The 17,131-nt window shown below is 37.2% G+C and overlaps 2 protein-coding genes across 5 annotated transcripts in view; one reads left to right on the forward strand and one right to left on the reverse strand.

Moving 5' to 3' along the window:
* Positions 1-5,249, forward strand: part of tfb1m (transcription factor B1, mitochondrial) — a 42,835-nt gene extending 37,586 nt beyond the window's left edge. For both annotated transcript variants that reach the window (XM_065267342.2, XM_065267343.2), the window contains exons 7-8: positions 4-131; positions 4,422-5,249. In XM_065267342.2, the coding sequence (XP_065123414.1) occupies positions 4-131; positions 4,422-4,695 (402 nt within the window). In that variant the 3' untranslated portion in view covers positions 4,696-5,249. The remainder of the gene's footprint in view (positions 1-3; positions 132-4,421) is intronic.
* A 498-nt stretch (positions 5,250-5,747) lies between these two features.
* LOC135777886 (rho guanine nucleotide exchange factor TIAM2-like) overlaps positions 5,748-17,131 on the reverse strand; it is a 90,817-nt gene continuing 79,433 nt past the window's right edge. For all 3 annotated transcript variants that reach the window (XM_065288157.2, XM_065288155.2, XM_065288156.2), the window contains exons 20-27: positions 13,467-13,646; positions 12,537-12,655; positions 12,328-12,436; positions 10,742-10,803; positions 9,677-9,773; positions 9,504-9,585; positions 9,268-9,425; positions 5,748-7,065 (exon numbers count right to left, since the gene is read on the reverse strand). In XM_065288157.2, the coding sequence (XP_065144229.2) occupies positions 6,440-7,065; positions 9,268-9,425; positions 9,504-9,585; positions 9,677-9,773; positions 10,742-10,803; positions 12,328-12,436; positions 12,537-12,655; positions 13,467-13,646 (1,433 nt within the window). In that variant the 3' untranslated portion in view covers positions 5,748-6,439. The remainder of the gene's footprint in view (positions 7,066-9,267; positions 9,426-9,503; positions 9,586-9,676; positions 9,774-10,741; positions 10,804-12,327; positions 12,437-12,536; positions 12,656-13,466; positions 13,647-17,131) is intronic.

Genomic DNA, 17,131 nt, shown 5'->3' on the forward strand with positions numbered 1-17,131 from the left:
TAGGTGGATGTGGGGGTGGTGCACTTCACTCCGCTGGCTCATCCCCAAATTCAGCAGCCGTTCAAGCTGGTCGAGAGGATTGTAAGGAACGTCTTCCAGTTTCGGAGGAAGCATTGCCGCAGAGGACTTGAGTAAGCACTTTCCAGATATTTCATTATCAAATGTTTCTTAAAACTCTTCCCACTGTAATTACATACAGATATTCCTTTAAAGTCCCAATCATTTTATCATTTAAAAGTCATCTTTGAGCATCATAATAGCATCTTAAAGGTTTTTCTGTGACAGTAATTTCCTTATGCTTTAAAATAGTTGCTTTAATGTAACTCTACACACTTGTCTCATTTAGTGTACGCAGATCAATTAATATGCAAATGAGCCCCCGCCTCCACTTAATCACACACGCTCAGATGCCGCATTTAGCTGATGGTTTCACAATGCACTTAATCGCACCAGCTCAGACCATAGATATATATGTACATAGATGCCGCATTCGGCAGTTCCAGACATTTAGCTGATGGTTTCACAATGGACTTAATCGCACCAGCTCAGACCATAGATATATATGTGCATAGATGCCGCATTCGGCAGTTCCAGACATTTAGCTGATGGTTTCACAATGCACTTAATCGCACCAGCTCAGACCATAGATATATATGTACATAGATGCCGCATTCGGCAGTTCCAGACATTTAGCTGATGGTTTCACAATGCACTTAATCGCACCAGCTCAGACCATAGATATATATGTACATAGATGCCGCATTCGGCAGTTCCAGACATTTAGCTGATGGTTTCACAATGGACTTAATCGCACCAGCTCAGACCATAGATATATATGTGCATAGATGCCGCATTCGGCAGTTCCAGACATTTAGCTGATGGTTTCGCAATGCGCTCAATCGCACCAGCTCAGACCATAGATATATGTGTACATAGATGCTGGATTCTGCAGTTCCAGACACGTAGCTGATGGTTTCGTAATGCACTCAATCGCACAAGCTGAGACCATAGATATATGTGTACATAGATGCTGCATTTGGAAGTTCCAGACATCTAGCTGATGGTTTCGTAATGCGCTCAATCGCACCAGCTAAGACCACAGATATATATATGCACATAGATGCTGGATTCTGCAGGTCCGGACACCTAGCTGATGGTTTCATAATGCGCTCAATCACACCAGCTGAGACCATAGATATATATGTACATAGATGCTGGATTCGCCAGTTCCAGCCACGTAACTGATAGTTACATAATGCACTCAATCGCACCAGCTCAGACCATAGATATATATGTACATAGATGCCGCATTCGACAGTTCCACACATTTAGCTGATGGTTTCGCAATGCGCTCAATCGCACCAGCTCAGACCATAGATATATGTGTACATAGATGCTGGATTCTGCAGTTCCAGACAGATAGCTGATGGTTTCGCTATGCGCTCAATCGCACCAGCTCAGACCATAGATATATATGTACATAGATGCTGGATTCTGCAGTTCCAGACACCTAGCTGATGGTTTCGTAATGCACTCAATCGCACCAGCTCAAACCATAGATATATATGTGCATAGATGCCGCATTCGACAGTTCCAGAAATTTAGCTGATGGTTTCGCAATGCACTTAATCGCACCAGCTCAGACCATAGATATATATGTACATAGATGCCGCATTCAACAGTTACAGAGCTGTAGCTGATGGTTTCGTAATGCGCTCAATCGCACCAGCTCAGACCATAGATATATGTGTACATAGATGCTGGATTCTGCAGTTCCAGACACATAGCTGATGGTTTCGCAATGCGCTCAATCGCACCAGCTCAGACCATAGATATATATGTACATAGATGCTGGATTCTGCAGTTCCAGACACCTAGCTGATGGTTGCGTAATGTGCTCAATCGCACCAGCTCAGACCATAGATATATGTGTACATAGATGCTGGATTCTGCAGTTCCAGACACATAGCTGATGGTTTCGCAATGCGCTCAATCGCACCAGCTCAGACCATAGATATATATGTACATAGATGCTGGATTCTGCAGTTCCAGACACCTAGCTGATGGTTGCGTAATGTGCTCAATCGCACCAGCTCAGACCATAGATATATGTTGTACATAGATGCTGGATTCTGCAGTTCCAGACACGTAGCTGATGGTTTCGTAATGCACTCAATCGCACAAGCTGAGACCATAGATATATGTGTACATAGATGCTGCATTTGGAAGTTCCAGACATCTAGGTGATGGTTTCGTTATGCGCTCAGTCGCACCAGCTAAGACCACAGATATATATATGCACATAGATGCTGGATTCTGCAGGTCCGGACACCTAGCTGATGGTTTCATAATGCGCTCAATCACACCAGCTGAGACCATAGATATATATGTACATAGATGCTGGATTCGCCAGTTCCAGCCACGTAACTGATAGTTTCATAATGCACTCAATCGCACCAGCTCAGACCATAGATATATATGTACATAGATGCCGGATTCGGCAGTTCCAGACACTTAGCTGATAGTTTCGTAATGTGCTCAATTGCACCAGCTCAGACCATAGATATATATGTGCATAGATGCCGCATTCGGCAGTTCCAGACATTTAGCTGATGGTTTCGCAATGCACTTAATCGCACCAGCTCAGACCATAGATATATGTGTACATAGATGCTGGATTCTGCAGTTCCAGACACGTAGCTGATGGTTTCGTAATGCACTTAATCGCACCAGCTCAGACCATAGATATATGTGTACATAGATGCTGGATTCTGCAGTTCCAGACACGTAGCTGATGGTTTCGTAATGCGCTCAATCGCACAAGCTGAGACCATAGATATATGTGTACATAGATGCTGGATTCTGCAGTTCCAGACACGTAGCTGATGGTTTCGTAATGCACTTAATCGCACCAGCTGAGACCATAGATATATGTGTACATAGATGCTGCATTTGGCAGTTCCAGACATCTAGCTGATGGTTTCGTAGTGCGCTCAATCGCACCAGCTAAGACCACAGATATATACATGCACATAGATGCTGGATTCTGCAGGTCCAGACACCTAGCTGATGGTTTCATAATGCGCTCAATCGCACCAGCTGAGACCATAGATATATATGTGCATAGATGCCGCATTCGGCAGTTTCAGACATTTAGCTGATGGTTTCGCAATGCACTTAATCGCACCAGCTCAGACCATAGATATATATGTACATAGATGCCGCATTCAACAGTTACAGACCTGTAGCTGATGGTTTCGTAATGCGCTCAATCGCACCAGCTCAGACCATAGATATATGTGTACATAGATGCTGGATTCTGCAGTTCCAGACACGTAGCTGATGGTTTCGTAATGCGCTCAATCGCACAAGCTGAGACCATAGATATATGTGTACATAGATGCTGGATTCTGCAGTTCCAGACACCTAGCTGATGGTTTCGTAATGCACTCAATCGCACCAGCTGAGACCATAGATATATGTGTACATAGATGCTGCATTTATGGTTTCGTAGTGCGCTCAATCGCACCAGCTAAGACCACAGATATATACATGCACATAGATGCTGGATTCTGCAGGTCCAGACACCTAGCTGATGGTTTCATAATGCGCTCAATCGCACCAGCTGAGACCATAGATATATGTGTACATAGATGCTGGATTCTGCAGTTCCAGACACGTAACTGATAGTTTCGTAATGCGCTCAATCGCACCAGCTCAGACCATAGACATATATGTACATAGATGCCGGATTCAGCAGTTCCAGACATGTAGCTGATGGTTTCGTAATGCACTCAATCGCACCAGCTCAGACCATAGATATATATGCACATAGATGCTGGATTCAGCAGTTCCAGAAACGTAGCTGAAGGTTTTGCAATGCACTTAATCACACCAGCTCAGGCCATAGATATACATGTATATAGATGCTGCATTTGGCAGTTCCAGACCTGTAGCTGATGGTTTCGTAATGCGCTCAATCGCACCAGCTCAGACTATAGATATATTTGTACATAGATGCTGGATTCGGCAGTTCAAGACACATAGCTCATTGTTTCGCAATGCACTCAATCGCACCAGCTCAGACCATAGATATATATGCACATAGATGCTGGATTCAGCAGGTCCAGACACCTAGCTGATGGTTTCGTAATGTGCTCAATCGCACCAGCTCAGACCATAGATATATGTGTACATAGATGCTGGATTCTGCAGTTCCAGAAACGTAGCTGATAGTTTCATAATGCACTCAATCGCACCAGCTCAGACCTATTAACATACTATTAAAGCACATTTTTGTTGTTCCTTTTTTTTGATACAAACAAAATGGATATCTCTACATTAACCTTCTTGTCACTTTTATTGTTCACATTAATTCATGACGTCTGCACGTAATCACAGTTTTCTTCTCTTTCCTGCAGAATGCTGTTTCCAGAGTCTCAGCGTCAGGAATTTACAGAAGTGTTGCTGCATCGTGCCGATGTGGATCCCACACTACGGCCCACAGAGCTCTCTATTTCTGAATTCAGAGCTTTAGCAGACGCCTACAGTACGCTGTGTCAGGAGAACCAAGGCCTCGTTGAATATGACTTCAGAGAGGAACTGAGACTCAAACATAAAGCCAAGAAACAGTGGAGCAGCAACAGTAAAGAGATTCACCTTCACAACACAATAGATGAACATGGTGACCACTAACACAGCAGACGGTGAATTTTCATTGTGCAAGATTGAATTTTGTTAAGGTTTTTTCTTTCTCATGTGCATTACATTAAGACAGTGAAAAGACATTGCAACCGAATCTGGAGATCCAACTGTTAGCATATTAACGCTCAAGCACATTGTCGAAAATCAAACAAAATGAGTGAAATAATAACACAAAAGGAAACCTAAATGATTTGATTTTGTTATAAGCAAGGTGGAAGCTGAGAAAACTACAAATCCTTAAACAGCCTCATATCCCAGACAGCAGACGACTCCGGGCCGGATCTGCGCCAAAGTCGGCAGCTCTGGTGCGGATCCGGCCTGGAGTCGCATGCTGTCTGGGATAGCTGCTATGATTTAATAATATTATACCTTGAAGCTGCCATCAATCTGCTGAAGGTCTCCCAACATTACAAAATATTTCCTTTTGAAAATCAATTAAATACATACAGTACACTGCAAAAATTATTTTTTTTAAAGAAAAAAATTCTTAGTATTTTTGTCTTGTTTTCAGGAAAAATCTCTTAAAATTCTTAAATTAAGATGCTTTTTCTTGATGAGCAAAATGACCCAAGAAAATAAGTCTAGTTTTTAGACCAAAAATATCAAATTTAAGTAATTTTGTGCATAAAACAAGCAAAAAAAAATCTGCCAATGGGGTAAGCAAATTTTTCTTGAATTTAGTGTTTAAGAAAAATGTTCAAGATTTTTATTTGCTTACCCCATTGGCAGATTTTTTTTGCTTGTTTTATGCACAAAATTACTTAAATTTGATAGTTTTGGTCTAAAAACTAGACTTATTTTCTTGAGCTGTTTTGCTCATCAGAAGATTTAATTTAAGAATTTTTAGATATTTCTACTGAAAACAGGACGAAAATACTAAGAAATATTTTTTTTAACAATTTTTTGCAGTGTGTGTGCTAATATTAAGATTTATCAGAAAATGGTCAGTCCCCACAATGTTGAAAAGTCATGCCATTTCAAAATGTATTTGTATTTATCAAACAACTCTCTCTTTTTAGAAAACAAATGGATTATGTCAAATATTAAAAACTTGTCTCAACTTTATTTTTCATGGTAAAATGTTTATAAAATCATAAATTACAGTAAAGCATAAAAAACTATATACAATTTTAAACAATGCATCGTACAACTGACAACTTCAAGCGGTAAATAGCACATTTATTTTTACGCATTTAAATTAAATTGCTTATTGCTTATTAAAAAAAATTATAATCTTATGTGGTCATAAGAAAATGAGTTTTACGTACAGTATTTTGTTACAAAGACATTTTTCTCATGTTAAAATCAAGTTTCATCCATCTACCATAGTTATAAAAACATAATCTTATCTTATTAATAAATAAAGGTTTAAAAAAGCAATCCTGAATCAATGCTAAAACACAAGAAGTGTTTGTAGTGTCCAAAAACAAGGCTAAGTTAAATCCTGTAGTAGTTTCACTTTTATTACATCTCCAGTCGAGCATTGCTCCGATAGTGACCGTATGTTTGTGTTCATGCATCAATCTGTATGCCAGAAATAAAGACATGCGATTTTATTTGCTCCTGCAAAATGTCATATGAGCGGTTCAAAAAATGAATCACCCAAAAAAACATTTAACACCAACTTTAATAAAAACACTGGCACAGCAAATCATAATTTAAATGATTTGAGTTGCTCTCCACACTTAAATCCTTGGAAAGGCTACATAGACATGAGTTGCTCATATAAAGGATGCTATGAAGTTCCTGCATCACCTTTCTTTGCCTCTGTGTTGTTATCATAAAAGCAGTCCTCGTTGACCACAGACGTCAAGCTCTGAACACTGAAGTCAGTCTCTGATAGCGAGTTAAGGTCCCCGTTATTTGCCATCGACTCTGCCGTCGGACTGTCCAAAGAGTGACTGTATCGCCGCATATTCACGAGCGCCGTTCGGCGTTGTCTCAAGCTACTCGTACCGCCTTTGCCAGGCTTGCGTTTTATTGGGCAGAAGTGAGCTCGTTTTATTGAAGAGTGTCTTTCTGGCGTGTCCACCTCTGAAGTCTCCGGCAGCGCGTGTGGTGCTTGAGATGCTGCTTCGGTCAATCGAAGCCCTTGAAACTGACTCTCGATTGTGATGGGAGTGTCTTGAGCCTCCTGTCCTCTCCTCTCGCAGCGTTGGTCGGATTCATTAGGACCAGACGGTCGTGTCCGATGAACCGATGGGTCTGATGGGTGATCCAGAGGAGCGCCGGCGCTACTGGTGGTCCCACTGCTTGAACTTGCTGAATCTGAATCTGGAAGAGCTTGCATCAGCATGTCATTAATGGATTGGGAAACGTCATCTGAAGGTTGTCTGCAGAACCAAGAGGCTCGGGAAGAACCTGTGACACACAAACATAATCACAGATGTCAGGAAATTATGTAGGAGTGTGAACATCTGGTCATGTCACCCTGCCAAGACTATCTGTTAGCTTTGATACCACAGCAAAATAGTATCTAATTATTACAACAGTCTTGCTTTATCATGCTGTGTCTATACAGCATGCAGCTCTTAACACTTTTAATATAAAATCACATAATGCCTTAAAGGAAAACACCACAGTTTTTCAATATTTTACTATTTTCTTACCTCAACTTAAACAAATTAATACATCCCTATCTTTTTTCAATGCGTGCACTAAATCTTTGTACAGCCCGTCGTGAATGTGTTAGCATTTAGCCTAGCCCCATTCATTCCTTAGGATCCAAACAGAGATCAATTTAGAAGCCAACAAACACTTCCATGTTTTATTTTGAGGTCGAAGTGCTGCAAACTAAGTGCTCTTCCACCATACGATATAGTTCTCATTTTTATCTGCTTAAAAAAATTTATTTTGTACCACCACATTGCAAAAAATGACTTTCTTAGTATTTTTGTCTTGTTTTCAGTAAAAATATCTAAAAATTAAGATGTATTTTCTTGAAAAGCAAAATGGCCTAGGAAAATAGGTCTAGTTTTTAGACAAAAATATTAACTATAAATTAGTGCTTAAAACAAGCAAATAAATCTGCCAATAAAATAAGAAAAAAATTTCTTGAAATAAGTTTACTTTTTTCATAAACACTTAATTCAAGAAAAATGTTTCTTATTCCATTGGTAGATTTTTTGCTTGTTTTAAGCACAAAGTCACTTAAATTTTATATCTTTTGTCTATAAACTAGACTTATTTACTTAAACCATTTTGCTCATTAAGAAAATACATCTTAATTTAAGAATTTTAAGATATTTTTACTAAAAACAAGACAAAAATACTAAGAAAGAAAGTTATTTTTTGCAGTGCATACTTACTTGTGTAACTACTCATGTAACAATCCTTAAATAGGGAAAACATGGAAGTGTTTGGTGGTTTCTAAATTCTTCCCTGTTTGGATCCTAAGGAATGAATGGGGCTAGGCTAAATGCTAACACATTCACAATGCGCTGTACAAAGATTAAGTGTACGCATTAAAAAAGATTGTATGTATTAATTCATATAAGCTGAGGTAAGAACACAGTAAAATATTGAAAAATGGTGGTGTTTTCCTTTAAGTCAGGATTTTTCAAATGTTTTTGTCAACCTAACACCCTTTTCTTAACCCTCCTGTTTGGGGTCAAATTGACCCTAAATAATTTAATATATCCTAAATAACTTTATAATAATAATTTATAATTAAATCAATTTGTAAGAAAAAACTTAACTTTTTTTTATAAACATACATTGTTTATTTAATTGATTAATTTCTATGAAAAAGTATCTTTTGTAGCATAAATTTAGTGTATATTTAGTAAAAAAATAAAAGTAGTACAGTAATAAAAAATATATAACATTTATTTGATAAGTTTTAATAGTTTTTCCACATATTAAATAGTAAAAACACTTATTATATCAGTTTTACACAAACACTGTGTGTACTGTATGTACATTTATATATTTGGAAGACACTTTTATCCAAAGTGACTAAAAGTAACTTACAAAGTCAAAAAGTATCAAGGAAAGTAAGTTAAAAAAATACAATTAGCATATTTTTCAGAAATGTCAAAGTAGCTTTGGGGTCAATTTGACTCCAAACATAATAAGAGGGTTAAATTATTGAGATTGTAAATGAATATTTCAATAACTTAATAGCACATCTACATGTTTAACTTCAAAAACATGGATTTTTCATTCAATTTTAAGGTTTTTATCAATAGTACTTTAAATCATTATTGTTACGAAGTAATTTGGTAATTTTTTGGTACATGAAACGTATCTCAGTTTTCTGATATTGTGGTGTTATACAATAGTCTCATGACCTTCAAATGAAATATATATTTTGTGTAAGATTATTATTCATGTTTTTAATTATTTATTTACATTTCATGATTTAACAGTAATTAATTATTTGTTTAATCAACTCATCAACCCCCTGCAATTTCTTCACGGACCACCACAAGTTTGCAAACCCCAGTTTGGGAAACATTGCCTCAAGTTGACAGTTCCCCTATTTCTATTTTGATCATCCATTCAATAGTTTTATTTATGATAGCATGCAGATTTTAGAAATAAAGTGGAGGTCATACTGACCTATCTTAGCTGAGGCCGGCAGAGTCTTCTGGAGGAGATGAAGTTGTTTTTTAAAGGTTTTTTCAGCAGGTTGCTCATTTCTGTGCATGTGTCGCCGCATGTTCTCCCTCAGGATGGAGCGAATCACCTTGATGATGTTCAATTTGCACTCTATGGTGCTGCGAGTGAGAGAAGGTGATTGTTAGCTCTGTACAAGAGAAAAATCAGATATAAAGATGAAAATAGGTCATTCTTACCTGCTACACAACTGAAACACCGTCTCAGGTCTGCCCTCTTTTTCTGATTTGATGTGGATCAACTCCCAGACACGGTCAGTCTCTGTGTGACGTATGGAAAGATGAAATATTTCAACATGTGGACACTTTTCATTATTGCTATCGGATTCAAACAGGCCAGGTGTGTTTCTTACCCGCAGTGTTGTTTAGTTTAACCTGAAGCGCTGACAGGGGAATGAGCCAGCGAAGCTTAAATGGATCCTGATCTACTTGGGCTGATTTTGATGTCGGCTGCCACACAAACAAATGCATATGATAAATTATATCACCATTATTTTGGGAAATAAAAGTGGTTGATGTGCTATGTATACTTTTATAACCACACCCACAAAAATAATTCAAACTAAAGTGTCAGCATACAGTGCGCATGATGCAAATATCGTATATGCATATTTTTTGTAACCGTTGCACATGCGCGAAAATTTAATTTTCTTGCAGTAGTTCATCCAGAACCACGGAGATTTCAATTCGCAAGGTAGTCGATGAAAAACTGCATAAAAAAACAGACCGAAAAACGTGTGGCTACATCAAAACGGAGGCCATATTTGAGAGATTGTGGAAAGAGGTCAGGAAGTATCCTCATTTGTGACCCTGTACCACAGAACCATAAGTTGGTATATTATTATAAGTTGGTATATTATTTGTAGCAATAGACAGCAATACATTGTATGGGTCAAAAATATCAATTTTTAATGCCAAATATCATTATTATATCAAGTAAAGATCATTGTTCAATTAAGATATTTTGTCAATTTTAACTTTAAAAGCGATTTTCTCAATATTTAGATTTTTTTTTCGATCCCACAGATTCCAGCTCTCAGGTAAATATTGTCCTATCCTAACAAAAAAGAAAAGAAAATCACCCTTATGACTGGTTTTGTGGTAAAGGATCATGAAAGATGTTTACATGAGTTTAACCTCGTGGCCTGGAGAGGTATTGGATGTGTCCAACACCTATGTGCTCGTTCGAATCAAATGAAGTATTCTTTGCGAGGCTGTGCGTTTTCTTAGGTTTCATCACTTAATTCTGCAATCTGAGACTTTGTGATGCCATTCGAAGAAAACATAGTTCTGTAGTACATCAGCATAAAGCCTTTTTTTTATAATCAGACAGAACACTAAAAAAGGGAAAGGTTAAATCAAATTAAAGCTAATTTTGTTGCATAAAACTTTTTTTCCCAAAGTAAAGCCAGACTCACCATCTTCTTTTTCATTTTGTTGTTGGCTTCCCTGTACAGCAGTATCACAGCTCTCTTGAAAACTAATAAGAGAAATCAAAGCCATGCAGATGCAATTTAATTAAGGAAATTCACAAAATTATTTAGTTTTAGGATGCAAACTTTTGGTTATATAAGCTATAAAGAGCCAAAATGCATTATAGTATAGTAGGGATACACCGAAATTTCGGCCAGGAAATGTTTTCAGCTGAAAATGCCATTATCTACCGAGCCCCTAAGGTGACATTGGAGTAAAAAAAAAACTAAAGTTTAGTTTTATGTGCTCACGTGAAACTTTCATGTGCTCACGCAAAACCTTCATGTGCAGAATTTTTTTTAAGTTTAGTTTCACGCGTGCACGCAAAACTAAAAAGTTTAAAAAAGGTTTTGCGTGAGCACATGAGAAGGTTTTGCATGAGCAAGTTTCACGTGAGCACATAAAAGTTTCATATGAGCACATGAAACTAAACTTTATTTAATTTTTGCTCCATGTCCCCTTAGGGGCTCCGTAATTATCGGTTTCGGTCGAAAGAAAAAAATCTGAAAATATAAATTAAAAATAAAAATAAATGCATTACTTTACAAAAGTTTTGCATATAATAGTTTTCTAGAACTTAACATTATTTTGATAAAATGCTGTTAAATTTGATTCTGTTGCATAAAACTACATGAAGAATATTCAGTTTAGTTTTTTCCATCCAATTTTGGTGTGTTACTTTTAAAAAAGTCTTACTATTTTATTGGTTTGTAGTTGTTTCACAAAATGCCTTCCAGGAAAATTTTCTTTTATGAATATATAAACATATAAATATATCAAATGAAAGACCCAAACATACAAAACGGAAAAAAAGTTTTATCCTATCTTAATTTTGAGCAAAAGCTGAAATAATTGCATTTTTGTGAAGGAATTTTGTTATAGATCAGATTCAGAACGATTATCAAAACATACACAGAGTTTAAAATTAAATAAAGTCATTTTGCTTCAGTTTTTTATAAATTGGGTAAGATCGGCATCTAGCGGACAATAGCGGAATTACAGATTACCATAAAAACTCATCAGGGAAGCGTCATTGTGAGGAAAATATTTTCTCTTACTTGACGAGATAACTCGTCAATGGCAAGGAAAGAGATAAATTAATTATATAAAAACATACATATACATATATATATACATACATATATATACATAGATATACATATACATACACATTTTTTAAAACATTTTTATATTTTTGTACTGGCCCAAAATTTTTATTTCGGTAAATCAGTATCAGTGATGTGCGGGTTGATCCGAAATGAGCGAGTGCGTGCGGTCACCCACGGTTACGAGTCATCCAAAAATATTTTTTATGATATTCGACCCGCGCATCACTGATCAGTATAGTATAGTATAAAAACTGAAGTGGCATGACAAAAGCACTATCATTTTTCAAATGTTATGGGAAAGCACTATTTCCAGCTCTTTATTTAAAAATCAAGAAAAGCCTAATATTTAATATATGAACATATAAACATTTCTTTTGGCACAAGAAAACAAAACGTCATCATGGGAAAAAGCAAACCCTTACCAAATAGAGTCAACTCAGGATCCTTTTTCATTCGACCCAACGATGGGAACGGGTTGAGCCAGATCACAGAGGAATGCACGAGGAACTGTCCCATAGAAATCTCTGTGACCTGTCAGAAAATAAGACCAACAGAGTGCCGATTATAAACCTAAATGTAATGTAGTCAGGACATTACGCTTGTAAACCGTGTGGAGTATTTGCAGCCGTACCTCTTTCTCAGTGCTACTTTGTTCTGCTACCAGCTGATCGAATACGGCACCGTAGTCCTCGTAGATCTTCTGCATCTCGTTGATGTGACTGGCAACTTTTTCCATTTCCTTCAATGCTTCTGTAATGAGAAACAACTCAATCTGTCTGTTTTAAAGGAAGAGCTGCCCTGTTTCATACCCTGAATATAAAGTTAAATAAGACTTGAATATTCCAACTCAAGCCATGAGGGATTTGTGTGAAGCACAGATTGCTCACGCACATTTCCTAAGTTGGCACATAAAGATGCATCACACCAGATTTTGTGTCAGTGAGAACAAACACCATTTGTGTGTCTTGTAATCGAACAAGATTTGAATATGTGCCTGAGCAAATGTGATCTGAGCTACTGCAAAGAGCTACAAAAGTGAACATTTGATTTAAAATGTGGTATTTTCAACCTAGCGTTGGGTCAAAAAGGGATGAACCTATGCTGGATTGTTTTAACCAATTGTAGGGTCAAATATAGATGGTTTCATCGGACGCACGCGATACACGTCTGGATCCGAACCTTACTTCCGGTTTCGTTTTTTAATGGTCTGACAAGTTGCTAAACTGATCTCTTGAACAAATGCCTCGTCGAAAATAAAAAAAATTTTGGTTTCCTAGGTAATCTATGTGTTGTTTTGTTTGCTTGTTATATAAATAAACTATGTTTAAAGAATTTGTTGTTATTTATTATTAGCGGAGTTTACCGGAAGTTAGGTGCGGACCGCGACAGCGGCTTGTTTATGTTGTTACTGCTGAAACGGTCTATAAAGATTTTCAGGGTTAATTTAACCCAAAGGCTGGCTTGTAGTTTGGTCTGACATGCTGTAAGGTAAATGTGCAAGAAGGATTTCCATTTTAGTGAACAAATCCCTGGCAACCCATGCTGTTTGTGTATGACGTACCTGTAAGGTGGTAGTGCTCCTCGCTATCCGTGTCCGTCAGAGATACCAGCTCCCGGAGCAGTAGAGGATATTTCAGCACTCTCTGTACTGGTTTGATAAGGTACGACTCTAAAGTGGTTGAGTGCTGCTTAGTTGGATTTCTTGCGTCGAGGAATTCCTTGAAGGATCGGTCGGTTTTTGCTGGAGGAGATGGGGAATAATAAATGCAATCGTCACAAACTTAACTTGAAATAGTCTGTTCGGTCTGCCAGGTAAATGACTTCAGGTGATGCACAGAAGGCATTAAATACATCCACAAAGAGGCAGCACAGGCTGACGGGTAACGTTGTTACAGGCACTGCAGTATGAATACAACACTGCAGACAATAAACAAATATCAGGTTTGTGGAGTATTACCAGTTTTCGCCTCAGTTTTTTATACGTTTCAATCATGCAGCCTATCACTTCAACACAGTTGAATGAATTGATCAAGCAGTTAAAGCCATAGATAGATAGATATTGATTCTGCACAGACACAAACAACCACAGCTTCAGCTCTATTTCTGTTCGAAAAACGTACGTGCTGCAAACGCACAGTTTACTTATGCATTGTGAAACTAGCTACTATGCGTCTAGAACTGCCAAATGTGGAATCTATGTACATCTATATCTATGGTCCAAGCTGGTGTGATTGAGTGGAGGCGGGGATTAATTCACGAAATCATTTAATATCCACATATACTAAATGAAGCGAGGATGTGCAGGTACATTTAAGCTATTTTAGGGCATGAAGAAAATATCATTGCAGAAAAAAAACTTTGACATATGCTGCTCATAGTTGAGTTTTAAAGGAGCAATGTGGGACTTTTAGCAGCATCTAGTGGTGAGACTGTGAATCAGCGTCAGCGAACGTTAAGCTATGATAGCTGCCACAGGACAAACACGTCATCATCTGAGACAACGTAGTGATAAATTGCACACTATAGAGCAGTTTTTCTGTTTAGGGCCACTGTAGAAACATGACGGCAATTTCCATGTAAGAAGACCAGCGGTGTATGTAGATAAAAACAGCTCATAAAGTGGTAATAAAAACAATACAGTTCATTATGTAAGGTCTTTAAACACCACTAATAATATAGTTATGTAGATTATATTGCATTTCTGTCAAGAGATCCTCCTAAAGTCCCACATTTCACCTTAAAGGGATAAAATTGTTAACTACAGGGGACTTTAAAGGCACAATATGTAATTTTTGCCACTAGAGGTCGCAAAATAATAAAACAGGTGCAGCTTGATGACGCTGTGAAGGAGTGAAGAATGATGATAGTTGTCGTCTTTACTTACACTGCCAATGTTAATCAATCCAACCAAGGGCACAAATAACATTAATGGATAATATAATGAAATAAAGTTTCATACTTGTGTTATAATGTAAGCCAAAAGAGTGACTTACAACTACTACTTGGTGCAGATTGATTCGACAGTACTGCTTTCGAATCGCTCCCATGATACTTTGCCATTGTATGCCAAATGGTCTGCACAGTGCAGCATGAATAAAAGTACACCTATGATCTCGATGGCATTAAAACTGAAATCAATGATAACGCAGATGTGACATCACTGATGGGCAATGGAAAAGGGATGTTGATTAACACTGATTAAAACGGTACACAAGTGAACAATATATGTAAAACTGCTAGTTACTTTTACATATTTTAAAGGGGACAGAGAATGAAAAACCATTTTTACCTTGTCGTTGTTGAATAATGGTAGTCTACCCGCATTCACGAACATACAAAAAGGCTAGACATGCTAAACATCTCAGTATCATAGACATTCCTCTTTTAGAAATGTCAGCCAGAAAACGGCCCAATCTGAAAAACTGATGCTTATGACATCACAGGCATCTCACTGCCCCTCCACTTAAAATAATTGGCTACATTTTTTTGAGTGGCAGCAAAGTCAGCCAATCAGTAATGAGATTGCAAGTTAAGCCAGTAGGGGGAGCCAAATAGGTGCAAAACCGCTTGTTTAATATCCCCCACCCTAATAGAGCTATCTGAGAGAGGTTTTTAGGAAGCTTCTAAGGCATTAAAGACCCAAACAAAAAAATGTTTGTCTACATGTCACATCACAGAACAAGGATAAATACCCTGTTCAATCATTCTATGTCACCTTTAATGTAACAATCTTACATACTGTGCCTGTAAACTTGGCAGGGATCTGTTTTAGGAAATGCTTAAATGGCACTACTGTGCCATACAGCATGCATAATATTAAATGTGTAACACTTGTATCTCATTTAAATTAAGAGGAGCTATTAGAGCGATAATTGAGACGCTTCTCACCCCCGATGAATTGACACTTCAGGGAGCAATTGGCAAGCAATTAACAAGTCGACTCAAAAGTGGTTTTTAGTTTGTGAACGAAAGCCGTAGCACAACAGAAGCAGTGTGTGAGAATATATAATGACATACACTGCTGACAGACTGGATTACATTCAAATACAACACCAGGACAGTGGCTCTTATAGCGCATTTCATAGCAGACCTACCTAAGAAGAAAAACCAGGCTGATGTTGCATTTTTATGCATTTGTCAGATGCTTTAATCCAAAGTGACTTACATGCTAATAAAATGTAAACCTGGGTTCAAACCCATGATCTTTTGCGCTGTTAACGCAATGCTTTACTCACTGAGCTATACAGGAGCATAAATTGCATGCATAAATGAATAATTGTTTATTTAATACATAATATTTGTAGATAATAATCAAAAGATAATGTGAAGGTGGAATAAAAGATGACAAGGAATATGCAGTGTTGGGGGTAACGCATTACAAGTAACGTGCATTACGCAGTAATATTACTTTTCTGAAGTAACGAGTAAAGTAATGCATTACTTTTCAAATGTACACATTTATATTTAAGTAACTTTTTTAAAAAAGTAATGCAAGTTACTTTTTTAGTTTAATTTATTAGATTAAAAAAAATGATGTACTTAATTAAACTAAACATAGTCACATTATGCACTACGTATGCAGAACGTAAGCATTACTTTCCATGAAAAGTAACGAAGTAACTCAATTAGTAACTTTTTTGTGAGTAACTTAATATTGTAATGCAAAACTTTTAAAAGTAACTTTCCCCAACACTGGGAATATGCGACTATGCATTTGTTTAATTATTCAGAAGTTAACTCTTTCCCCGCCATTGACAAGTTAACTTGTCGATTAAGAGAAAACGCTTCCCTGCCAATGACGAGTATTTTCGGCTTTCTGCAATACGGCTATTATCCACCAGATGGCGTAAACTTATAAAACCCGGAAGTATTGCCCTAGGGCAAACAGCTGTATGTTCGTGTAAGTTTTGAGGGTCGTTCTGAATCTGATCTCTAACAAAAGTCCTTCACAAAAATTTAATTATCTCAAGTTTTTGCTCAAAATTTGGTGTTTTTAAAGAAACCTACCCTCATATTTGAGAGGTGATAAAAAGAGAACTAATGAAGGTAGGATGAAACATTTTTTTTTATTGTTGTTCAAAAGCAGATAGTCTGTTCTTTCATTTAATATATTGTATGTTTAAACATTTAAAGAAGAATATTTTCTGAAAGGCATTAAACTTTTGTAAAAATCATGAAAAATGCTGGCGCTGAATGGCAACTTTTTTTTAAACACTGGCGGGGAAA

This window comes from Paramisgurnus dabryanus, chromosome 17 (genome assembly GCF_030506205.2).
Source record: "Paramisgurnus dabryanus chromosome 17, PD_genome_1.1, whole genome shotgun sequence".
Classification (NCBI taxonomy): Eukaryota; Metazoa; Chordata; class Actinopteri; order Cypriniformes; family Cobitidae; genus Paramisgurnus; species Paramisgurnus dabryanus.